Raw genomic sequence first — 19,177 nt, 5'->3', positions numbered from 1 at the left:
TACTTGGTAGTGCGGAGGAGCAGAGGGACCTGGGGATACATGTCCCAGAAAGTTGCCTCACAGGTAGATAGGGTAGTTAGGAAAGCTTATGGGGTGTTAGCTTTCATAAGTCGAGGGATAGAGTTTAAGAGTCGCAATGTAATGATGCAGCTCTATAAAACTCTGGTTAGGCCACACTTGGAGTACTGTGTCCAGTTCTGGTCACCTCACTATAGGAAGGATGTGGAAGCATTGGAAAGGGTACAGATGCTGCCTGGTTTAGAGAGTATGGATTATGATCAGAGATTAAGGAAGCTAGGGCTTTACTCTTTGGAGAGAAGGAGGAAGAGAGGAGACATGATAGAGGTGTACAAGATAATAAGAGGAATAGATAGAGTGGATAGCCAGCGCCTCTTCCCCAGGGCACCACTGCTCAATACAAGAGGTCATGGCTTTAAGGTAAGGGGTGGGAAGTTCAAGGGGGATATTAGAGGAAGGTTTTTTACTCGGAGAGTGGTTGGTGTGTAGAATACACTGCCTGAGTCAGTGGTGGAGGCAGATACACTCATGAAGTTTAAGAGACTACTAGACAGGTATATGGAGGAATTTAAGGTGGGGGGTTATATGGGAGGCAAGATTTGAGGGTTGGCACAACTTTGTGGGCCGAAGGGCCTGTAATGTGCTGTACTGTTCTATGTTCTAAGTCTGGTGGTCTTAGCATGGATGATACATAGCCTCTTCCCTGCTGGGAGTGGGATAAACAGTCCATGAGCAGGGTGGGTGGGATCCTTCATGAAGTTACTGGATCTTTTCCAGCACTTTCTTTATATATGACCTTGATGCCCAGTAGGGTAGTGACAATGATGCATTTGGGCAGTTTGACTACCTGTTGTAAAGCATTGCTGTCCGGTGCAGTTTCCATACCATGCAGTGATGTAGCATGATAGAATGCTCTCTATTGCATATCTGTAGAAGGATGTCAGTATAGTTGTGCAAAGTCCAGCTCTCTTCAGCTTCCTCAGAAGGTAAAGGCATTGGTGAGCTTTCCTGATTGTGTTCTGTAACCATGAGAGACTGCGTGAGATGTGCACTCCCAGGAGTTTAAAACTGCTCACAGTTTCCACTGAAGCAATACAGTACAATACAATACAGATCACACACATGGTCACTCTGTTTCTGTTGAAATGGTTTGCGATTAATGCTTCTGTGAGTGATTTCACTCTCACTGAATTATCCTTTTCAGTCTTTTGTACCGTATTGCTTTAGTTCCCTTTTCAGCACCAATGGTTTAAGTATACCTGGGGTTCCTTTCAGTCATTTTGATGACATGATAATAAATGAATTCCTTGAACAGGGTCATTAACTCTTTTTGCGACAATATTAGACCAAACATCAGGTACGGGAGTTAAAATGATAAATCAAGCCAGTTTTCAAAACTCAGTGGAATAATTTCTCCTTTGGCTCCTCCCACTTCCTCCAAACTAAAGATGTAGCCATGGGCACCCGTATGGGTCCTATCTATGCCTGCCTTTTTGTTGGGTTTGTGGAACAATCTATGTTCCGTGCCTATTCTGGTATCTGTCCCCCACTTTTCCTTCACTACAACAACGACTGCATTGGCGCTGCTTCCTGCACGCATGCTAAGCTCGTTAACTTTATTAACTTTGCCTCCAACTTTCACCCTGCCCTCAAGTTTACCTGGTCCATTTCCGACACCTCCCTCCCCTTTCTAGATCTTTCTGTCTCTATCTCTGGAGACAGCTTATCCACTGATGTCTGCTATAAGCCTACTGACTCTCACAGCTACCTGGACTATTCCTCTTCTCACCCTGTCTCTTGCAAAAATGCCATCCCTTTCTCGCAATTCCTCCGTCTCCACCGCATCTGCTCTCAGGATGAGGCTTTTCATTCCAGGATGCGGGAGATGTCCTCCTTTTTTAAAGAAAGGGGCTTCCCTTCCTCCACCATCAACTCTGCTCTCAAACGCATCTCCCTCATTTCATGCACATCTGCTCTCAGTCCATCCTCCCGCCACCCCACTAGGAATAGGGTTCCCCTTGTCCTCACCTACGACCCCACCAGCCTCCGGGTCCAACATATTATTCTCCGTAACTTCCGCCACCTCCAATGGGATCCCACCACTAAGCACATCTTTCCCTTCCCCCGCGACTCCCTTGTCCATTCGTCCCCCCCCATCCCTCCCCACTGATCTCCCTCCTGGCACTTATCCTTGTAAGCGGATCAAGTGCTACACATGCCCTTACACTTCCTCCCTTACCACCACTCAGGGCCCCAGACAGTCCTTCCAGGTGAGGCGACACTTCACCTGTGAGTGGGCTGGGGTGATATACTGCGTCAGGTGCACCCAGTGTGGCCTTCTATATATTGGCGAGACCCGACGCAGACTGGGAGACCATTTTTCTGAACATCTACGCTCTATCTGCCAGAGAAAGCAGGATCTCCCAGTAGCCACACATTTTAATTCCACATCCCATTCCCATTCTGACATGTCTAACCACGGCCTCCTGTACTGTAAAAATGAAGCCACACTCAGGTTGGAGGAACAACACCTTATATTCCGTCTGGGTAGCCTCCAACCTGATGGCATGAACATTGACTTCTCTAACTTCCGCTAATGCCCCAACTCCCCCTCGTACCCCATCCGTTATTTATTTTCATACACATGTTCTTTCTCTCACTCTCCTTTTTCTCCCTCTGTCCCTCTGACTATACCCCTTGCCCATCCTCTGGGTCCCCCCACCCCCCTTTTCCTCCTCCCCAGACCTCCTGTCCCATGATCCTCTCGTATCCCTTTTGCCTATCACCTGTCCAGCTCTTGGCTCTATCCCTCCCCATCCTGTCTTCTCCTATCATTTTGGATCTCCCCCTCCCCCTCCCACTTTCAAATTCCTTACTCACTCTTCCTTCAGTTAGTCCTGACGAAGGGTCTCGGCCTGAAACGTCGACTGCACCTCTTCCTAGAGATGCTGCCTGGCCTGCTGCGTTCACCAGCAACTTTGATGTGTGTTGCTGGAATAATGCCAATCTAGGTCTCTTCATTGTAGACATTGCACTTGCATTTCTTCTCATCAAATGGGTACTTTTCAGGCTATGCTTTTAATGGACATCGGCGACTTTCTTGACTAGCATGTTAACTTGACATTTTTTCTACAGTTAATTGAGTACAACTTGAAATTAATGATCTGCATTAGGGAAATAAAACAGTTCCATTCTGGCATTTTAAGTAATGTTGCATGAAGCCCCGATTCAAATTGCGTTTGCACGTTCCAATGCAAAGAACTGGTTGTTTGTTATTGCAGATTTTGTTGCACTGTGTCTTTGGGGGGGGGGGGGGGGGAGAATGTTAAGTAGCCTTTAACATTAATTTGTGGTAAAGAGGAAGTCTGTTTTCATAGCCAGAAGCCATTGCATGGCTGGAAATAAGGATTGTTTTCTTGGTTAAATGACTTAGTGACATGCACATCAGGGGAGGTGAGGAGAAGATGGCGGCGCGACGCAGCGTGCGCGGCTGCTCCGAAATAATATCATATTTGTTAAGTAGGGGCCGTGCACAATCCTGATTTGATGGAGGCAGATGTGAGAAGCATGGAGAAACATCTGGAGAAAGTTCTGAAATGCCTGCTTCGCTGCCACTGCTACTGTGCGATCAAGAATCTCCGGAGGGGAAGGCCCCGAGTCCTCGGCTTTGCCTATTGCCTGTTGCCAGGGCCGGGGTCGAAGTGCTCGGCAGAGATGGTGCTCGGTGTCGGAGGGCTGGTCGGAGGCTCAAAGTTTTCAGACAGACTCAAGAGTCGGCTGTGGTCGGGTGCTGCATCGGCAAGTTGGCGGCGCTGGAGGTTTATGGTAGGGAGAGTTTCTCCCTTCTACCATCTGCGTGAGATGATGGGACTTTCGAGAGACTTTGAGACTTTTTTTTATCGTGCCCATCGTCTGCTCTTTATCAAATTATGGTATTGCTTTGCACTGTTGTGACTATATGTTATTTTTATGTGGTTTTTGTCAGTTTTTTAAGTCTTGGTTTGTCTTGTGTTTCTGTGATATCATTCTGGAGGAACATTGTATCATTTCTTAATGCATGCATTACTAAATGACGACAAAAGAGGACTGTGTGTCCTCATAATCTAATCTAATCATGTACAGTTGAAATTTTGGTCTCCAAACAGGGTTTTCATTAGATGGACTAATGATACCCTGGAAGTCCTACATGGTTTCATTTTTTTTTAAATCTCTGGTTTTGCTGAGGGATGACTGCAATGGGACATGATCCATATTTTCCAAGGTCTCCTTGTTTATAGAGGTTGGAGGCTTTTGAGTCTGTATCTGGACAGGTTATCTGCATATTGCATCTGAGTCTCGAGTGATCTTAGTTTTGAAATGGAGACACTGGAATTGAAACATTTTTCCTTTAGTCCTGTGGGAAGCTTAATGATGATAAATTGGAATATTCTGAAGAACGATTGAGGAGACTGTTGGAGTAATAACAGCCTGTACTGGGAGGAGTGTGTGGTTGGAACATTGGTTAGAATCGCATCTTGCATTTCCTCAGTAGATGCACTGAGTTGGTGACCTACTAGACAGGGACAGTCCTTTAGATCAAGTTTGTATCTCTAAAGCACTACATGCTTTAGAGATACAAACTTGCAAGAAGATTATAAATGATTTGGAGATACAAGTGACGGTAGGTGCTGGAATCTGGAACAAAAAAAATCAAACTGCAGAAGGAATTCAGTGATTGAGCAGCAACTGGAGAAAAAGTGAATCATTGTTTCAGGTCAGATCGAGGATGGAAGGAAGACACTACATACAAGTGAGTGAGAGGGTCGAAGGAAGACACTACATACAAGTGAGTGAGAGGGTCGAGGGAAGACACTACATACAAGTGAGTGAGAGGGTCGAAGGAAGACACTACATACAAGTGAGTGAGAGGGTCGAGGGAAGACACTACTTACAAGTGAGTGAGAGGGTCGAGGGTTGAAGGAAGACACTAGATACAAGTGAGCAGGAGGGTGGAAAGAAGACACAACATACAAGTGAGTGGGAGATTGGACTTTGGAAGGAAGTCACTACATACAAGCAAGTAGGAGGGTGGAGGGTGGAAGTTGGTAATAATTGAAACCAAATGATGGAGGAGTGATGGGCAGGTGGAATGGGGCAAAGGAGGGTGGTGGTTGATGGGAAAACCAAGGAAGGAAAACGCAAGTGGATAAATATGTGGGTAACGGGCAGATGGAATTGGGTTGGGAACTGTGGGAATAGAAAGGAGGATTAAAATGACATGCATCCAGAAGTTCAAGATGGTTGTTACATCCTGGAATCTTTTGACCAGTCATATCTTCATTTCTTCAGTCTCTAATTTCTTCAGCCTTAATTTTGGTTTGGATCCAATCACTCACTTTCTTTTTATAAAATTCTATTGCTTATCTGTTGCTCCATGAAGGACGTCTTAATTATCAAATCATCAGTGATCACATTCTTCTTAAGCAATAATAAATGCAAAATAGCCTATTTCCTCATTGATTTCCCAGGCATATTTATACTGAAAATGGCCTTGTCTACAGTATAAATTTGTCCTCCAGAATTTACTGATTTAGTTTAGTAGATAAAAATGCCCAAATGTAATCCCAAAATATTTGATTTGCATCCTTGGTCACTTTGCAACTGCATCTCCACAGTGACTATTAACTCATACATATTTATTTGTGCTATTAATTTGTGAATCTTGCAAAGAATACTGCTTTCAGTTAAACAACCTTTAACTGTTGGAAGGATCTCTAAGCTCTCTCTACATTTTTGGAAGATGCTTACAGAAACCTGATAATGCCTTCTGATTAATCTCAGAAAAAAAGGAGATTCAGTCCCCTGTTTAATTGTTATGGTTATGGAGCCATTCATCAAATTGGATTTAATCAGGAGTTCCCAACCTGCGGTCCATGGACTCCTTGCTTAATAGTATTGGTCTACAGCATAAAAAAGGTTGGGAATCCCTGATTTAGATGCAATTTGATTTTTTTTCTTTGTCTTACATTTAATAGGTGATTATGAAGTTTCGCAGTTTCTAATTTGAGTGAAGTCCAAATGGGAATTCCACAAGGGTTATCCAAAATGTTGAATTGAAGAAGTTCAGAAAGCTGTTATTATTCCAGAACTGAATTGCAGAATTATCCTAGACAGTGTAAAGTTCCTTGAGTGCTATTAGACCTGAACTCAGTAGGGTAAGTGGAATTTGTTGCATCAAATATCTAACTTATGCCTTTTAAATAATGGGAAACTTCCAGGCCTCTCCTGTATGCACAGTGCTGATGTTGCCAGTGGTGATATTTTGATCAAAGGAGTGGATTTTTTTCAGATTTCCTTAAGGGAAAGTGTATTTAAAGGTGGCATTGCACTGTTTATGATAAAAAATAGCAGAGAGTCACCCATCTAGAGAATGCACAAACCGATTGTGTGGAAGATGAAGACAAGAGGACTGAATACTATTATGCTTCTGGAGAGAGCATAAGTAAGTGCAAGAGAACAGAAACCATTCAGGGTCCAATCAATCCAGTTAGAGAGGTATCCTTGATGGAAAACACAGATACATCAACTGAATTGCCTTAAATTGTAGGTGTTTTTTGCATATTGAGGGATTTGGCTTGGACAGTAAGTGCTACAGAGTGAAAGATCATTCTTGATCTTTTTGAGTTGTGGATTGTGCGTAAGAGATCAAATGTCCTATTGCTGCTGTTTATTATGTTCCTAAACTTAAAGGCTGAAGTAAGGTGGGGAAGAATGTTATCTTTAGTTTTGAAAACAACCTGCCTGTAACTTGTAAAAAGGCAAACATTCCAAGGTCAAATGCAAAATTATTGTTGAATAGGAAACACCATCGTACACAGGTTGACTAATGGTGAGCAATTAGATATTTAATACATGGCTTCCAAGCCTTGGATTCAACTTAAAAGCAAGTTGTGTCTGGATAACTCCACAAAAGGTTCACTCCCTCCCTAGTTTTTTTAAAATATTATCCATATTTCAGGTGAAGTGCACTCCTTGCAAGTAGTAAATGCAAACAAACTGCCCGAGCATTACGCAGTGTCTCTGGAATTGAAGCACACTTCTAATATTCTTCTGCATATGCTTTGAAACTTATTTTAAGCCACTAGAATTATGCCAGCATAGGATCGTCAATAAATCAATATATTTGATATTCTTTTGAAGTACTAAGCAGTTTGTTAAAAAATAAACTGATGATAGAAACAAAAGAAATGTCTGTCACTTAAAAAGGAAATTGTCATACAAGCAACTTCCATATAAATGGCACTCCTCCTTTGTCTTTGCAAGCTGCAGGTTTACCTTGTTGCATTATACTCTGTTTACTCAAATTTATTTCTCCTGATCTGTCGGTAGGGCTTTTTTGTACGTTTCTAACTGCCAAACTCACTTTAAACTAAAAAAAAACTCCTCATCAGTAACTGAGCTTTGACTGCAGTGGGTGGTGAACTAAAAGATACAACTCATAACTACAGTATACCCTTGTTGAAATTACAGAACGGAATTTGTTGCTTGACCTGTGTAGTTTGAGGGCTCAGTTTCAACCTATCTATGTACTTACTAGCTAGTAGTGGAGCAGCTACATTTTATTGTAAATTTGTTTTTGTATTAGATGTGGAATTAATCTTTTGTTATTCTTCAGAATCCAGTGGATGCGTCATATATCCCCACTGAAGAAGAAAGAAGAGTCTTCAAGGAATGCAATTGGGAGAGTTTCTACTATCGGTGTATGTATATATTCTGCTCATTCACTCTTCATGTGGTTTGTGAGTTGACTTTTAAAATGTTGTACCAATCAATAGAAAAGTAAATTGTTAGTATGTAAGAAGCACTAAATGTTTTAAAGGAATTCATGCTTCTAAGTAGATTTATAAATTTTGCTGTGATTTTTTTCTGTAATTGATTGGGTTATCTTCAAATCATAACTTATAATAATGAATATTCATCCATTTGTACCTGGTATTATGAAAGTATACAGTGAATGTGCAAAAGTCTTAGGCACATATATATAACTAGGTTGCCCAAGACTTTTGCACAGTACTGTAGTAATTTTATTTATTGCACTGTAAACAATTTTCATGACATATATGAGTGATGATAAACTGATTCTGATATGAGTCTCTATTGTGAACTGAGAGTGGGAAGGGGGCAGGGAGAGGTAAATCATGGTTGGGAAAAGGGGAAGGGAGGGGTGGGAGAGGGAGTGGGAAGCACCAGAGAGACATTCTGTAAAGGTCAATAAAGTAATTGTTTGAAATCACATTACCTTGTCAGGTATCTCAGAGCTGGTTGTGCCTGCACCCATACCACCTTGTGCCCTGGCATACCTTCTCTGCCACCTTTCCCACACCGCTCCTGCAGCGCTTCACCTTCACCATTACCAACATCCTTTGCTCCTGCCAGATTTACAAACTTGCTCTTCGCTCCACGTTGACAAGTACAGTACAGTGCAAAAGTCTTAGGCACCCTAGCTATATACTGTATATGTGAAGAAACTTGCACAGTACTGTAAATATAGTGAATAGTTTCAGTATTTTTACTGCATAGTTTGATATGTTTTGCTTTTGCTTCTGGAAGTTAGTTGGAACAAATTTTAAAACAATCCTTAGTTAAAACGGGTGCAAATGATTTTTAATTCTCACTAACCTAATATTTATATTGTATCTAATATTCTATATTTTCTTCCTGTCTCTTACTGAATTTGAAACTGTGTACTGATTTCTGCTCTGATTGATAAGAATTAGTGGGATTTCCATTAATACCCCCCTTGACCGGTCCTTAAAATTCCATTTGGACCTTCAATCTAATCTCACACTTCACTGCTCTTTCAATAATATATACATTCCCCTGTGCAATCCGAACATTTTCTTTGAACACTAGAACCTGACTCCAGTTCGAGATGGACAACGACAAGCAAATCTGCACAAATGGCAATGAAGATCATGACTGAAATGAGAGTGGATCCTCGTAAGGATCAGTGTTGTAGTCATAGGAAATAGCTGGATCTTAAATTAACATTTGCCTGTATTTACCATGCGAAGGACATAAAAGCTAGTGAGTTAAGGAAAGAAAGAGTGATATCCTGGAGCCTACCAACTTTACAAAGGAGGTGGCAGGTTAGAGGTCACAAGGTGTGTAAATTCCCAGGACTTGACCAGAGATATCCTGGATTTCTAAGGGAAGCAATAGAAAAGACTGTCAGTACTTTGAAAGAAGTGTTTATATCTTTTTTAACTACAAGGAAAGTGCTGGAAAATTGAAGAATAACTACTGTGCCTTTATTTAAGAAGGGTAGCAGGGATAAGATATGGAACTACAGACCACTGATGGGAAAGTTATTGGGGAGGATTCCAAAAGAACGGATTTATTTGCATTAGTAAAGGCAAGGGCTGATTAGGGATAGTCAGCATTCTTTTGTGTATGGGAAACTGTCTATTTAATTGAGGGCAGGGTTGCATGAACTTTAGCAAAGCCTTTGATGAGATCTTACATGCTATGTTTGTCCAGAAGTGTAAAATATGTGGGATCAGATTCAGATTTAATTATCACATGTACTGTACATCAAAACGTACAGTAAAATGTGCTGTTTGTGTTAACTGCCAAAGATATACAATTATATACAAAATTTGCTTGGTGGAAGGAGACAGATGGTAGTGAAAAGTTGTTTTTCAGATTGTACCAGTGATGTACTGGTTTGTTATACATTTATTAAAATCTTCAATGGATAGTTCATATGTTTTCTGATGATACAAAAATTGATAATATAGTAGACAGTGAAGAAGATCATCTTAGATTATAACAGGATACAGATCAACCAGGAAAGTGGACAAGGAAATGACAGATGGCATTTAACTTGGGCAAGTGTTAAACCAGGGCAGGAATGACATGGGAAATGGAATGGCCCTGGGGAGTGTTGCTGAACAGAGAAACCTAGGATTAAGTAGGATAGCACATATCATGCTGCCTTTATCAGCCAAAGTATTGATCAAGCGTTGGAAGGTTGTGTTAATGTTGTATGAAACATTGGTTAGGTTGCACTTGCAGTATTATGTGTAGTTATGGTCACCACAGTATAGGAAGCTTAGAGAGAACGTAGAAACATTTCACAAGAATGTAGACTGAATTGCAAGGTTTGAGTGAGGTAGGTCAGATGGTTGAGTGGTGTCACAACAACAACCTTGCACTCAAAGTCAGTAAGACCGGGAATTAGTTGTGGTCTTCAGAAAGGGGAAGTCAAGGAAACACACGCCAGTCCTCACTAGGGAATCAGAAGTGGAAAGGGTGAGCAGTTTTAAGTTCCTGGGTGTCAACATCTCTGATGATCTATCCTGGGCCCAACATTTTGATGCAATTACAAGAAGGCATGACAGTTGCTATATTTCATTCGGAGGTTGAGGAGAATTGGTATGTCACCAAAGACTTGCAAATTTCTACAGATATACTGTGGAGAGCATTCTAACTGGTTGCATCACTGTCTGGCATGCACAAGATTGGAATAAACTGCAGAAAGTTGGGAACTCTGCCAGCTCTATCCTGGGCACTAGCCTCCCTAGTATCCAGGATACCTTCAAAAGGCAATACCTCAAAAAGGTGACTGCATCATTAAGGACCCCTATCACCCAAGACATGCCCTCAAGGGGAAGATACAGGAGTCTGAAGACAGACACTCAACATTTCAGGAACAGCTTCTTCCCCTCCACTATCAGATTTCTGAATGGACAATGAACTCCTATACCATAACTCAGTATTTTTTCCTTTCTTTCTACACTACTTATTTAATTTAATTTTCCTTTTTACTATGTACTTATTGTAATTTATAGTGTTACAATATACGTATGGCAATGTGCTGCCGCTGCAAAGCAACAAATTTTAAGACATATGCCAGTGATATCAAACTTGATTCTGATTCTGATCTGAAATGTTGCTCTGTTACTCCTCTCTTCACTGTGTGCACAGTGTTTCTAGCAATTTAAATGTGGTTGGTTTACTTTAACAAAGTTTAGTTCTATTGATTCTACAAACTGAGATTTTGAAAACTTTCTATTTTGCAGCTGAGAGACCTTTTAAGGTTCGGTGCTAGTATTTTTTACTTTTCAATTAGGTAGATTGGTCATTTCCAAAAGCTTGAACAAATACATCAGGCTAATACAGTAAGTAATGCCATACTGAGAGTACTGCCATTTATTCAAATGAGGTTCAATATAATCTATTATTAGTGTCTTATTAGGGATTCATGGTGTATAAGACACACGGAAGGAAGTTCTAGTATGTTGGTCAAACTTTATCTTCAGTTGACTTCACTAAAACAAATTATCTGTTTATTTTATGTTAGGCGTCTTGTGTTCAAAATGTCCAGCAAATTTTCCTTTTGCAGTAGTGCACTTGTGGCTACACTTAACTGCAAAGTGCTTTCTGCAATGCTGGATTTGATATAAACACAGTTATTAGCAATTCACGTTTCCAGTTTTCATACAAGATTGCATTCATGTCTAGATTAGTTTTCCATTAATAAATTAGGTCTTGCATTCTGTAAATTAGATGGAAGTTTTCAGAATTTTGTATGCAATGTTCTTTCCTGAAGTCCAGTATTTCAAATAACATCAAAAATTACATTTTGTCAAATTGACAACACAGTTATGTACAGTGCATTCATGTGCCATAAACAGCTATGGACCATGTAGAACCAAACTAATTTTAAACATCTTACTGGTGAATAAACTTCTTAAATATCATCTTTCTCTCTGGAATTTCACCTTGTACTCTGGGTTGCATTAATATTTTAACAAAATGAGTCATCAAAATTATGCTAGAAATATCTATTATTGAATTAGAGCTGTAACTTTGCACAGTCAATTCGTAATAAAACAATAATTCAACTTTTAATATTATTTACAGCACTACCTTTTGCTGGGACAAGTATGCTGATAACTCAAGTTCTCATTTCTAGAGGTAAACCTTTAAACTTTATACTTAAAATTATTTTCTTCCTGATTGGTTGACTTAATTTTGTGTTTTTTTTTCTGTTTAGGAATCCTTTCTACTTCAACTCGTTTTGGATCTATCCCAAAAGTTGCATGTGAGTGAAGTTAGTATTCATTTCTTAAGCTTTGGTGAAACTAGTTTGTAATTGGTATACCTTATGCTGATCTAGTTCATCTGCTTGGAGATTTCTAGCAATCTGTCAAAGTCAATAGTCACATGATGCAGATAACAAAATAATTAGACTTTTTTATATTTAGGGGAAAGAGATCATAGTTTATCTGTGGAACTGAAGACTTTCAGTCTTGATACTGCTTTGGTGCATATTGTATAATATGTCCCCTCTACTAAGCTGACGCTTCCTAAACTGGTATGCCCAGAATTACTAATTAAATTTGCTGATGACACTACATTGATTGCTAATGTCAAACAATAACAAGGCAGCCTACAGGGAAGAAGTCATCTCTCTGACACAGTGGTTTCAAGAAAACAACCACTCCCTCAATGTCGCAAAAACAAAGGAGCTGGTTGTGGACTACAGGAGGAATGGAGGCAGGCTAACTTCTGTTGACATCAATGGATCTGGGCTTGAGTGGATAAACAGCTTCAAGTTCCTCGGCATCCACATCACCAAGGACCTCACATGGTCTGTACACACCAGCTTTGTGGTGAAAAAGGCACAACAGCGTCTCTTTCACCTCAGACGGTTGAGGAAGTTTGGTATGGGCCCCCAAATTCAAAGAACTTTCTACAGGGGCAGAATTGAGAGCATCCTGACTGGCTGCATCACGGCCTGGTATGGGAACTCCCTTAATCGCAGGACTCTGCAGAGAGTGGTGCGGACAGCCCAGCGTATCTGTAGTTGTGAACTTCCCAAGGTTCAGGACATTTACAAAGACAGGTGTATAAAAAGGGCCCGAAAGATGATTGGGAACCCAAGTCACCCCAACCACAATCTATTCCCACTGCTACCATCTGGGAAATGATACCACAGTATCAAAGCCAAGAGCAAAGGCTCCAGGACAGCTTCTTCCACCAGGCCATCAGACTGATTAACTCACACTGATTTGAGTGTATTTCTATGTTACAATGACTGTTCTATTTATTATAAATTACTATGATTACACATTTAGACGGAGATGTAACATAAAGATTTTTACTCCTCACGTATGTGAAGGATGTAAGATATAAAGTCAATTCAATTCAAATTCAAATTCAATTCATTCCCTTCTCAGTTGCTGGTATTTGTGGCTACCTTGTAGGAAAGATTTCCTACATGAGAACGTGCCAAGAAAAGTTCATGAGACTGGAGAATTCGCCACTCGGAGAAGCTCTGCGGCAAGGACGTAGAAGATTTTCACATCAGCATCAGTCAGTTGCCATTATTCTGTGTATTTTAAAGGAATAGTTATATAACTTATTTATAGGTTGCAATTGAATATTCTTAATGTGAATTGCTGCAAGGAAATGTTGTTCTTTGAGAAATACTATACATTGTTAAAATCTATTCAATGTTTGCTATTTCTGAGAACAGCAAATGCAGTCCCTTGACCACCAGGGAAACTGTATAACTGACTGTGTTTCCTAATGATTACAGAAGTAGGTATGAAACAAACCATAAGATTGCTGAAATGTTTTTGTAATGGATGATGCAGTTTTAACTTCTGAAAGACTGTAATGTAATTTTCATATTAATTTGTATTATTAAAGAGTTGATGGCTCTCTTCAGTAGTAAAGATAGGAAGACTGATTATCAGACTTGTTCATGGTACCATGTCACAAAGATTTGCTACTCTGTCAAGCAAGTCTTGTTTTGTGCTGTTACCTTGCAATTGGATATCAAATGAATACCATGCAGTATAAAACACAGTAACAATAGTTTAAATTTTTTTCATGAATTGTACACATGCCTATTCATTGTTTTCTCATAAACATGTGGGTGAGAATATTTCTTTTCACTGGCTAATTTTGGCTTGAAATATAGATTGGATTTTCTAGTGAAATTTAAACATTTTGTATTGCAGGTATTCATATCCAAAGTCCGACTTTTCAGAGAGCACTGGAGAGCATCAAACTTTACCTTCTACTTCAACCTTTCAACATGACATAAATAGCCCTTACTCTGATTACAGCTACAGTTCTCCAGAGTCCAACTACGAGTCTGTTCCATTCAGTTCTACACTAAGTGAGTCAGCTCCTACAGGAATTGTCAGTGCTCCAGGTGATCTTTTTTGTACTTCTGTTAACACATCATTTTGAAGGGTAATTCAATCACTTAGCAAACTTAATCATTTTAATTTCATTTTAGCCTCTGATATTTTTATTTCAAGGCAAAATATTTCTTTTGGATAACGTCTTTAAATTTTGTTGATTTTTATGTACGGGGTCTTTCGTTTGTTACATTTAAAATGGCGATTTTTGTTATGTTAATCTGTGGAATGCGGCTTTGTTGTGTTTTAACGCTGCAGAGAGTTTGCGCTAGCAGTTTATTGTGGTTTAGAGGGTGATAAGAGGGTGCTATTAGCCAATGGGTGGTTATGTATCGTTTTGTTTTCGGATGCCATGCTGTATGATATGACTGTGGACTGAGTTTTGGCGGGGAGTCGGGAGGAGAGACGAGGAGGACGGCGGACGTGCGGAGAGGCTCCGGTCGATCACTTCGGGTGGTCCCGAGCCGTGGGTCGACGGAATTCGGGTGGTCGTCTGACGTCGAACTTGAGCTCCAACGGTAGCGCGCGAAGAACTTGGACTTTGAATAAGTGTTGGCGCCTTTTTTTTTCATTACTTTCCTCTCTGTATCAAATGTATATTAATGCCCTAGAATTAGTAATATCTATAAAGTGTATGTGTTAAAATTTACTGGGTGTGCTGGCTGATGATTGATGTTTGTGATTGATTCGGGCGACGATTGACCCTGAGGGGACTGCTGAAGCAGGTGCTGGGTGGGATTTCCCCTAGACATACACGAGCCAAAATAACGGAACGTTACAAGTGGGGGCTACCGTCAGGGATTTGGATTTTTTTTCGGGAAAGTTGTACTTGTGGTTGCGGTAAGTGGTGTGAAGATGGAGCGAGATAAGCTTGTAAGTTGGTGTGAAATGGAGGAGGTACCGGTGAATCATGCGTGTGTGGTAAGCGGGGTCGATTATCGCATTCCGGCAGAGGTACTGGTGCGAGGGTTGAGTTTGATTAAAGGTATCGGGCAGGTAGAACTTGTAGCTAGAAGGGGTGGGAAAGAACTGGAAGCTAGCTGGATGTTGGTGCGGGCGAGTGCCGACGTCGTGACTTTAGAATTACCAGCGACAGTCCATGTCCAGGGGGAGGCGGGGCCGTGGGGTCTCCATACCCTCCCCGAGGACGCAAGTGAGGAGGTGCCGGAGGAGGAGGAGCTAGATGAGGCCCCCGGCCGGGTGCCCGTAGCAAGAGGTAGAGGTGTGGAGTGGGAAGGTTTGGCCAGACCTCGCCCCCATGGGCTTGAGGAGACTGCCGAGTTAACGGCTGCCATTACCTCCCTGGCGAGAAGGGTTGAGGTGCACCGCCCGAAGCTGAGAATTTTCTCGGGAGCCAAGCCCACCCCGGAAGGGGAGGATGACTATGAGACCTGGGTTGAAGATACATCCCAATTGTTAGAGGTGTGGCCAGTTTCGGATGAGGAAAAGAGACAGCGATTGGTGGAAAGCTTAAGGGGCGGGGCAGCCCGGGTGGTCCGCGATCTGAGAGCGGCACGCCCCTTGGCTTCCCTATCGGAGAGTTTAGACGCTTTGGAGGAAGTGTTTGGACTGTCAGGGGATCCCTGGCGGCATTTAGCAGAGTTTCAACGGATGGGGCAGAGAAGAGGGGAAAAGCTCTCCGACTATGCTTTCAGGCTGGAAGGAAAGCTTACGGGGTTGCTGCGACGAGGTATAGTGAGGGAGGACGATGTGGCGGAGTTAAGGATGAGCCAGATATGTAGCGGTTCCCGGGAGGATGACAGGGTGGCTTGGAGTGTACGGCAGTCATTTAAGCAGAGCTCCCCTCCATCATTCGGACGGCTGATCCGAGAGGTACGGGCCGAGGAGTGTGCTTTGGGCCGACCAGGGGGCTCGGACCCTCAGGGACGGTCTTCAGCGGTTCAGGAGGTGGTAGCCGGGATGAGACCAGAGAAATCCAAGGGGTCCTCGGGGGCCCGTATCGGGAGGAGAGAGGCGGCGAGTAGTGGGTGCTATAACTGTGGGAGAGAGGGGCATTTCCGCCGGGAATGTGAGTGGCCGGGGGCGCGCTACCACTGTGGGGAAGCTGGCCACTTACGGAAGGATTGTGAGAGACGAAATGCGCCGAGGGGGGAGGGCCCCCAGGCCACCAAGAAGGGAGAGGTGTCGGGAAACTTAAGAGAGGCTCAGTGAGGGAACGGACTGGAGTCTCGGGAGGAACACGTTCCCAGAAAACCCCTATGGAACCCCGGAACGAACAAGCCCAAATTCCTGATGGGCTGGTGGGACCCCGTTCCAGCGTGTCCCTACGGATAGAGGGAATCTTTGCGAAAGCCATCCTTGACACCGGGTCGCAGGTTACCTTACTGTACCGGTCGTTCTACCACAAATATCTGAAGCATTTGGCAGTAACTCCGTTTAACGCATTGGAGATTTGGGGCATAAGTGATGGTGATTACCCGTATGATGGATACTTGTCAGTGAGATTGGAATTTTCAGAGGGAGATGTGGGAGTATCGGAACCCTTTGAGACGCTGGTGTTGGTTTGTCCGGACCCGGTGGAGACCGGTGGTGCTGCCCTGTTGGTGGGGACTAACTCCCCTCTGGTGCGACGGCTCTTGGGAGCCTGTAAGAAGAAGGGGGGGGAGAACTTTTTGGAGACCCTCTCGGTACACCCCGTGTTCCGAGGAGTGTACGAAGGAGTGAGTGACCCCCAGGGGCTGGACCCTGAGTGCAAACGAGGGACGGTGTGGTGCACTCAGGCGAGGCCTAAGGTGATACAGCCAGGGGAGGCGGCATTAGTGATGGGAACCCCCAGATTCCCCGGATTGCCGCCGGGAGAGGCCCTGCTAGTAGACGCCCCCGACGACCTGGAAAGGGAGTCCTGGTTCCCGGCTGGGGCGCTGGTGAGACCTGAACTGCAGAGGCCCTCAGCTGTACAGGCACGGCGGATGGGGGTGATGATACGGAACATAACGGAGAGGGAGATCACCTTTAAGCGCGGGATGCCCCTCGCGCACTTGTTCCCGGTGACGGTGATGTCCAGCGCCCCCGTGAAGCCCACTGGAAGAGAACTATTGGGAGACGGGGGGCGGCTGACCGAGGAGGCCTTTAATTTTGAAAACTCCCCTGTACCGCCGGCGTATAAGAGCAGGCTGGTGGAGAAGATGCTGAAGTTAGGGGATGTCTTTTCTCAGGGCGAGTTTGATGTAGGGTTTTCCAAGAGCACTCGGCACACCATTCGGGTAACAAATGACACCCCGTTTAGGGAGAGGTCGCGGCGGTTGGCCCCAGCAGATGTGGAGGATGTGCGGCAGCACTTGCGGCAGTTGAAAGATGCAGGGATTATTGCGGAGTCCCGAAGCCCATATGCGTCCCCCATAGTGGTGGCAAGGAAGAAAAATGGGAAGGTACGCATGTGCGTGGACTATAGGACCCTGAACCGCCGCACTGTTCCCGACCAATATACGGTCCCGAGGGTGGAAGATGCATTGGCCTGTCTAAGTGGTGCACAGTGGTTCAGTGTATTGGATTTGCGGAGTGGGTATTACCAGATTCCGATGAGCGAGACTGATAAGGAGAAGACAGCCTTTATCTGTCCCCTGGGGTTTTTCCAGTTCGAACGAATGCCCCAAGGTATCTCGGGGGCCCCAGCCACCTTTCAGCGGCTCATGGAGCGGACAGTGGGGGACATGAACCTGCTGGAGGTATTGGTGTACCTGGACGACCTGATAGTGTTTGGATCTACGTTGGAGGAACATGAGGAGCGGCTGCTGAAGGTGCTGAGTCGGCTGAAAGAGGAAGGGTTAAAACTTTCCCTGGATAAATGCCAGTTCTGTAAGACGTCGGTCAGCTATGTCGGGCACATAATCTCGCGAAATGGAGTGGCCACCGATCCGGGTAAGATAGCCGCAGTCACCACCTGGCCGAGACCTCAGAAGGTGAGCGCCTTACGCTCGTTTTTGGGGTTTTGCGGATATTACCGGCGATTCGTGAAAGGATATGCGAAAATGAGTCATCCATTGAACCAGCTGCTGTGTGGCTATCCACCTGTGGGGAGGAGGAGGAAGGGAGACCGAGGGTCGGAGGTAGGAGGATACTTGAACCCGGGGGAGCCTTTTGGAGTGAGGTGGGATGCTCAATGTGAGGAGGCGTTCCAATCTCTAAAAAGGGCGCTGACACAGGCCCCAGTGTTGGCTTTTGCTGATCCCCGGAAGCCGTATGTTCTACACACTGATGCCAGTCACGACGGTCTGGGGGCTGTTCTGTACCAGGAACAGGGAAACGGATTGAGGCCAGTGGCGTTTGTCAGTCGGAGCTTGTCGCCATCTGAGAGAAACTATCCCACTCACAAGCTGGAGTTCTTGGCATTGAAATGGGCGGTGGTAGACAAGTTGAGTGACTACCTATACGGGGCCCAGTTTGAAGTGAGAACTGATAACAACCCCCTCACTTATATCCTGACTTCGGCGAAGCTGGACGCTACTGGGCACCGGTGGTTAGCAGCCTTGTCTGCCTATGAGTTCAGCCTGAAGTACCGCCTGGGGAGTCGGAACATCGATGCAGATGCCCTGTCTCGTCGGGCGCACGACGAGTCGGGCACGGCCGAGGAGTGGAAGAGTGTCCCTGCCCAGGGAGTGAAGGCCATGTGTCAAGTTGGGAGCGATGGGGAAGTAGGAGCACAGATGGGAACGGATCGGGCAGTAGATCAACTGGGGGCTGACGGTGACGCGCTGCCCACTGGTTACTGTAATGTGACTGCTCTGAGGAACCGGCAGCTGCCGGAGTTGAGTCACCAGGAAGTACAGGCGGCTCAGCGTGATGACCCAAGCCTTGGCACTATCTGGTACGCGGTTAGCCAGGGTGATATGGGGCAGGTGGAGAAGGCGAAACATGCCTCCGTTCCTCTACTACTGAAGGAGTGGCCCCGGTTGAAGCTGAAGAACCACGTCCTGTACCGAGTCACGTCGCCTCTGGAC

General features: G+C 44.0%; 1 protein-coding gene across 1 annotated transcript in view; it reads left to right on the top strand.

Annotated features, from left to right (window-relative positions):
- The window catches only part of ociad1 (OCIA domain containing 1), a 31,877-nt gene that overhangs the window by 1,930 nt on the left and 10,770 nt on the right, over positions 1–19,177 (top strand). The window contains exons 2-6 of the mRNA XM_072252727.1: positions 7,673–7,757; positions 11,926–11,979; positions 12,059–12,106; positions 13,245–13,380; positions 14,034–14,230. Coding sequence (XP_072108828.1) covers positions 7,673–7,757; positions 11,926–11,979; positions 12,059–12,106; positions 13,245–13,380; positions 14,034–14,230 — 520 coding nt within the window. The remainder of the gene's footprint in view (positions 1–7,672; positions 7,758–11,925; positions 11,980–12,058; positions 12,107–13,244; positions 13,381–14,033; positions 14,231–19,177) is intronic.

This window comes from Mobula birostris, chromosome 3 (genome assembly GCF_030028105.1).
Source record: "Mobula birostris isolate sMobBir1 chromosome 3, sMobBir1.hap1, whole genome shotgun sequence".
In the NCBI taxonomy this organism is placed as follows: Eukaryota; Metazoa; Chordata; class Chondrichthyes; order Myliobatiformes; family Myliobatidae; genus Mobula; species Mobula birostris.
The sequence above is the reverse complement of the archived record's forward strand: the minus strand, read 5'-3'. Positions and strand labels throughout refer to the sequence as shown.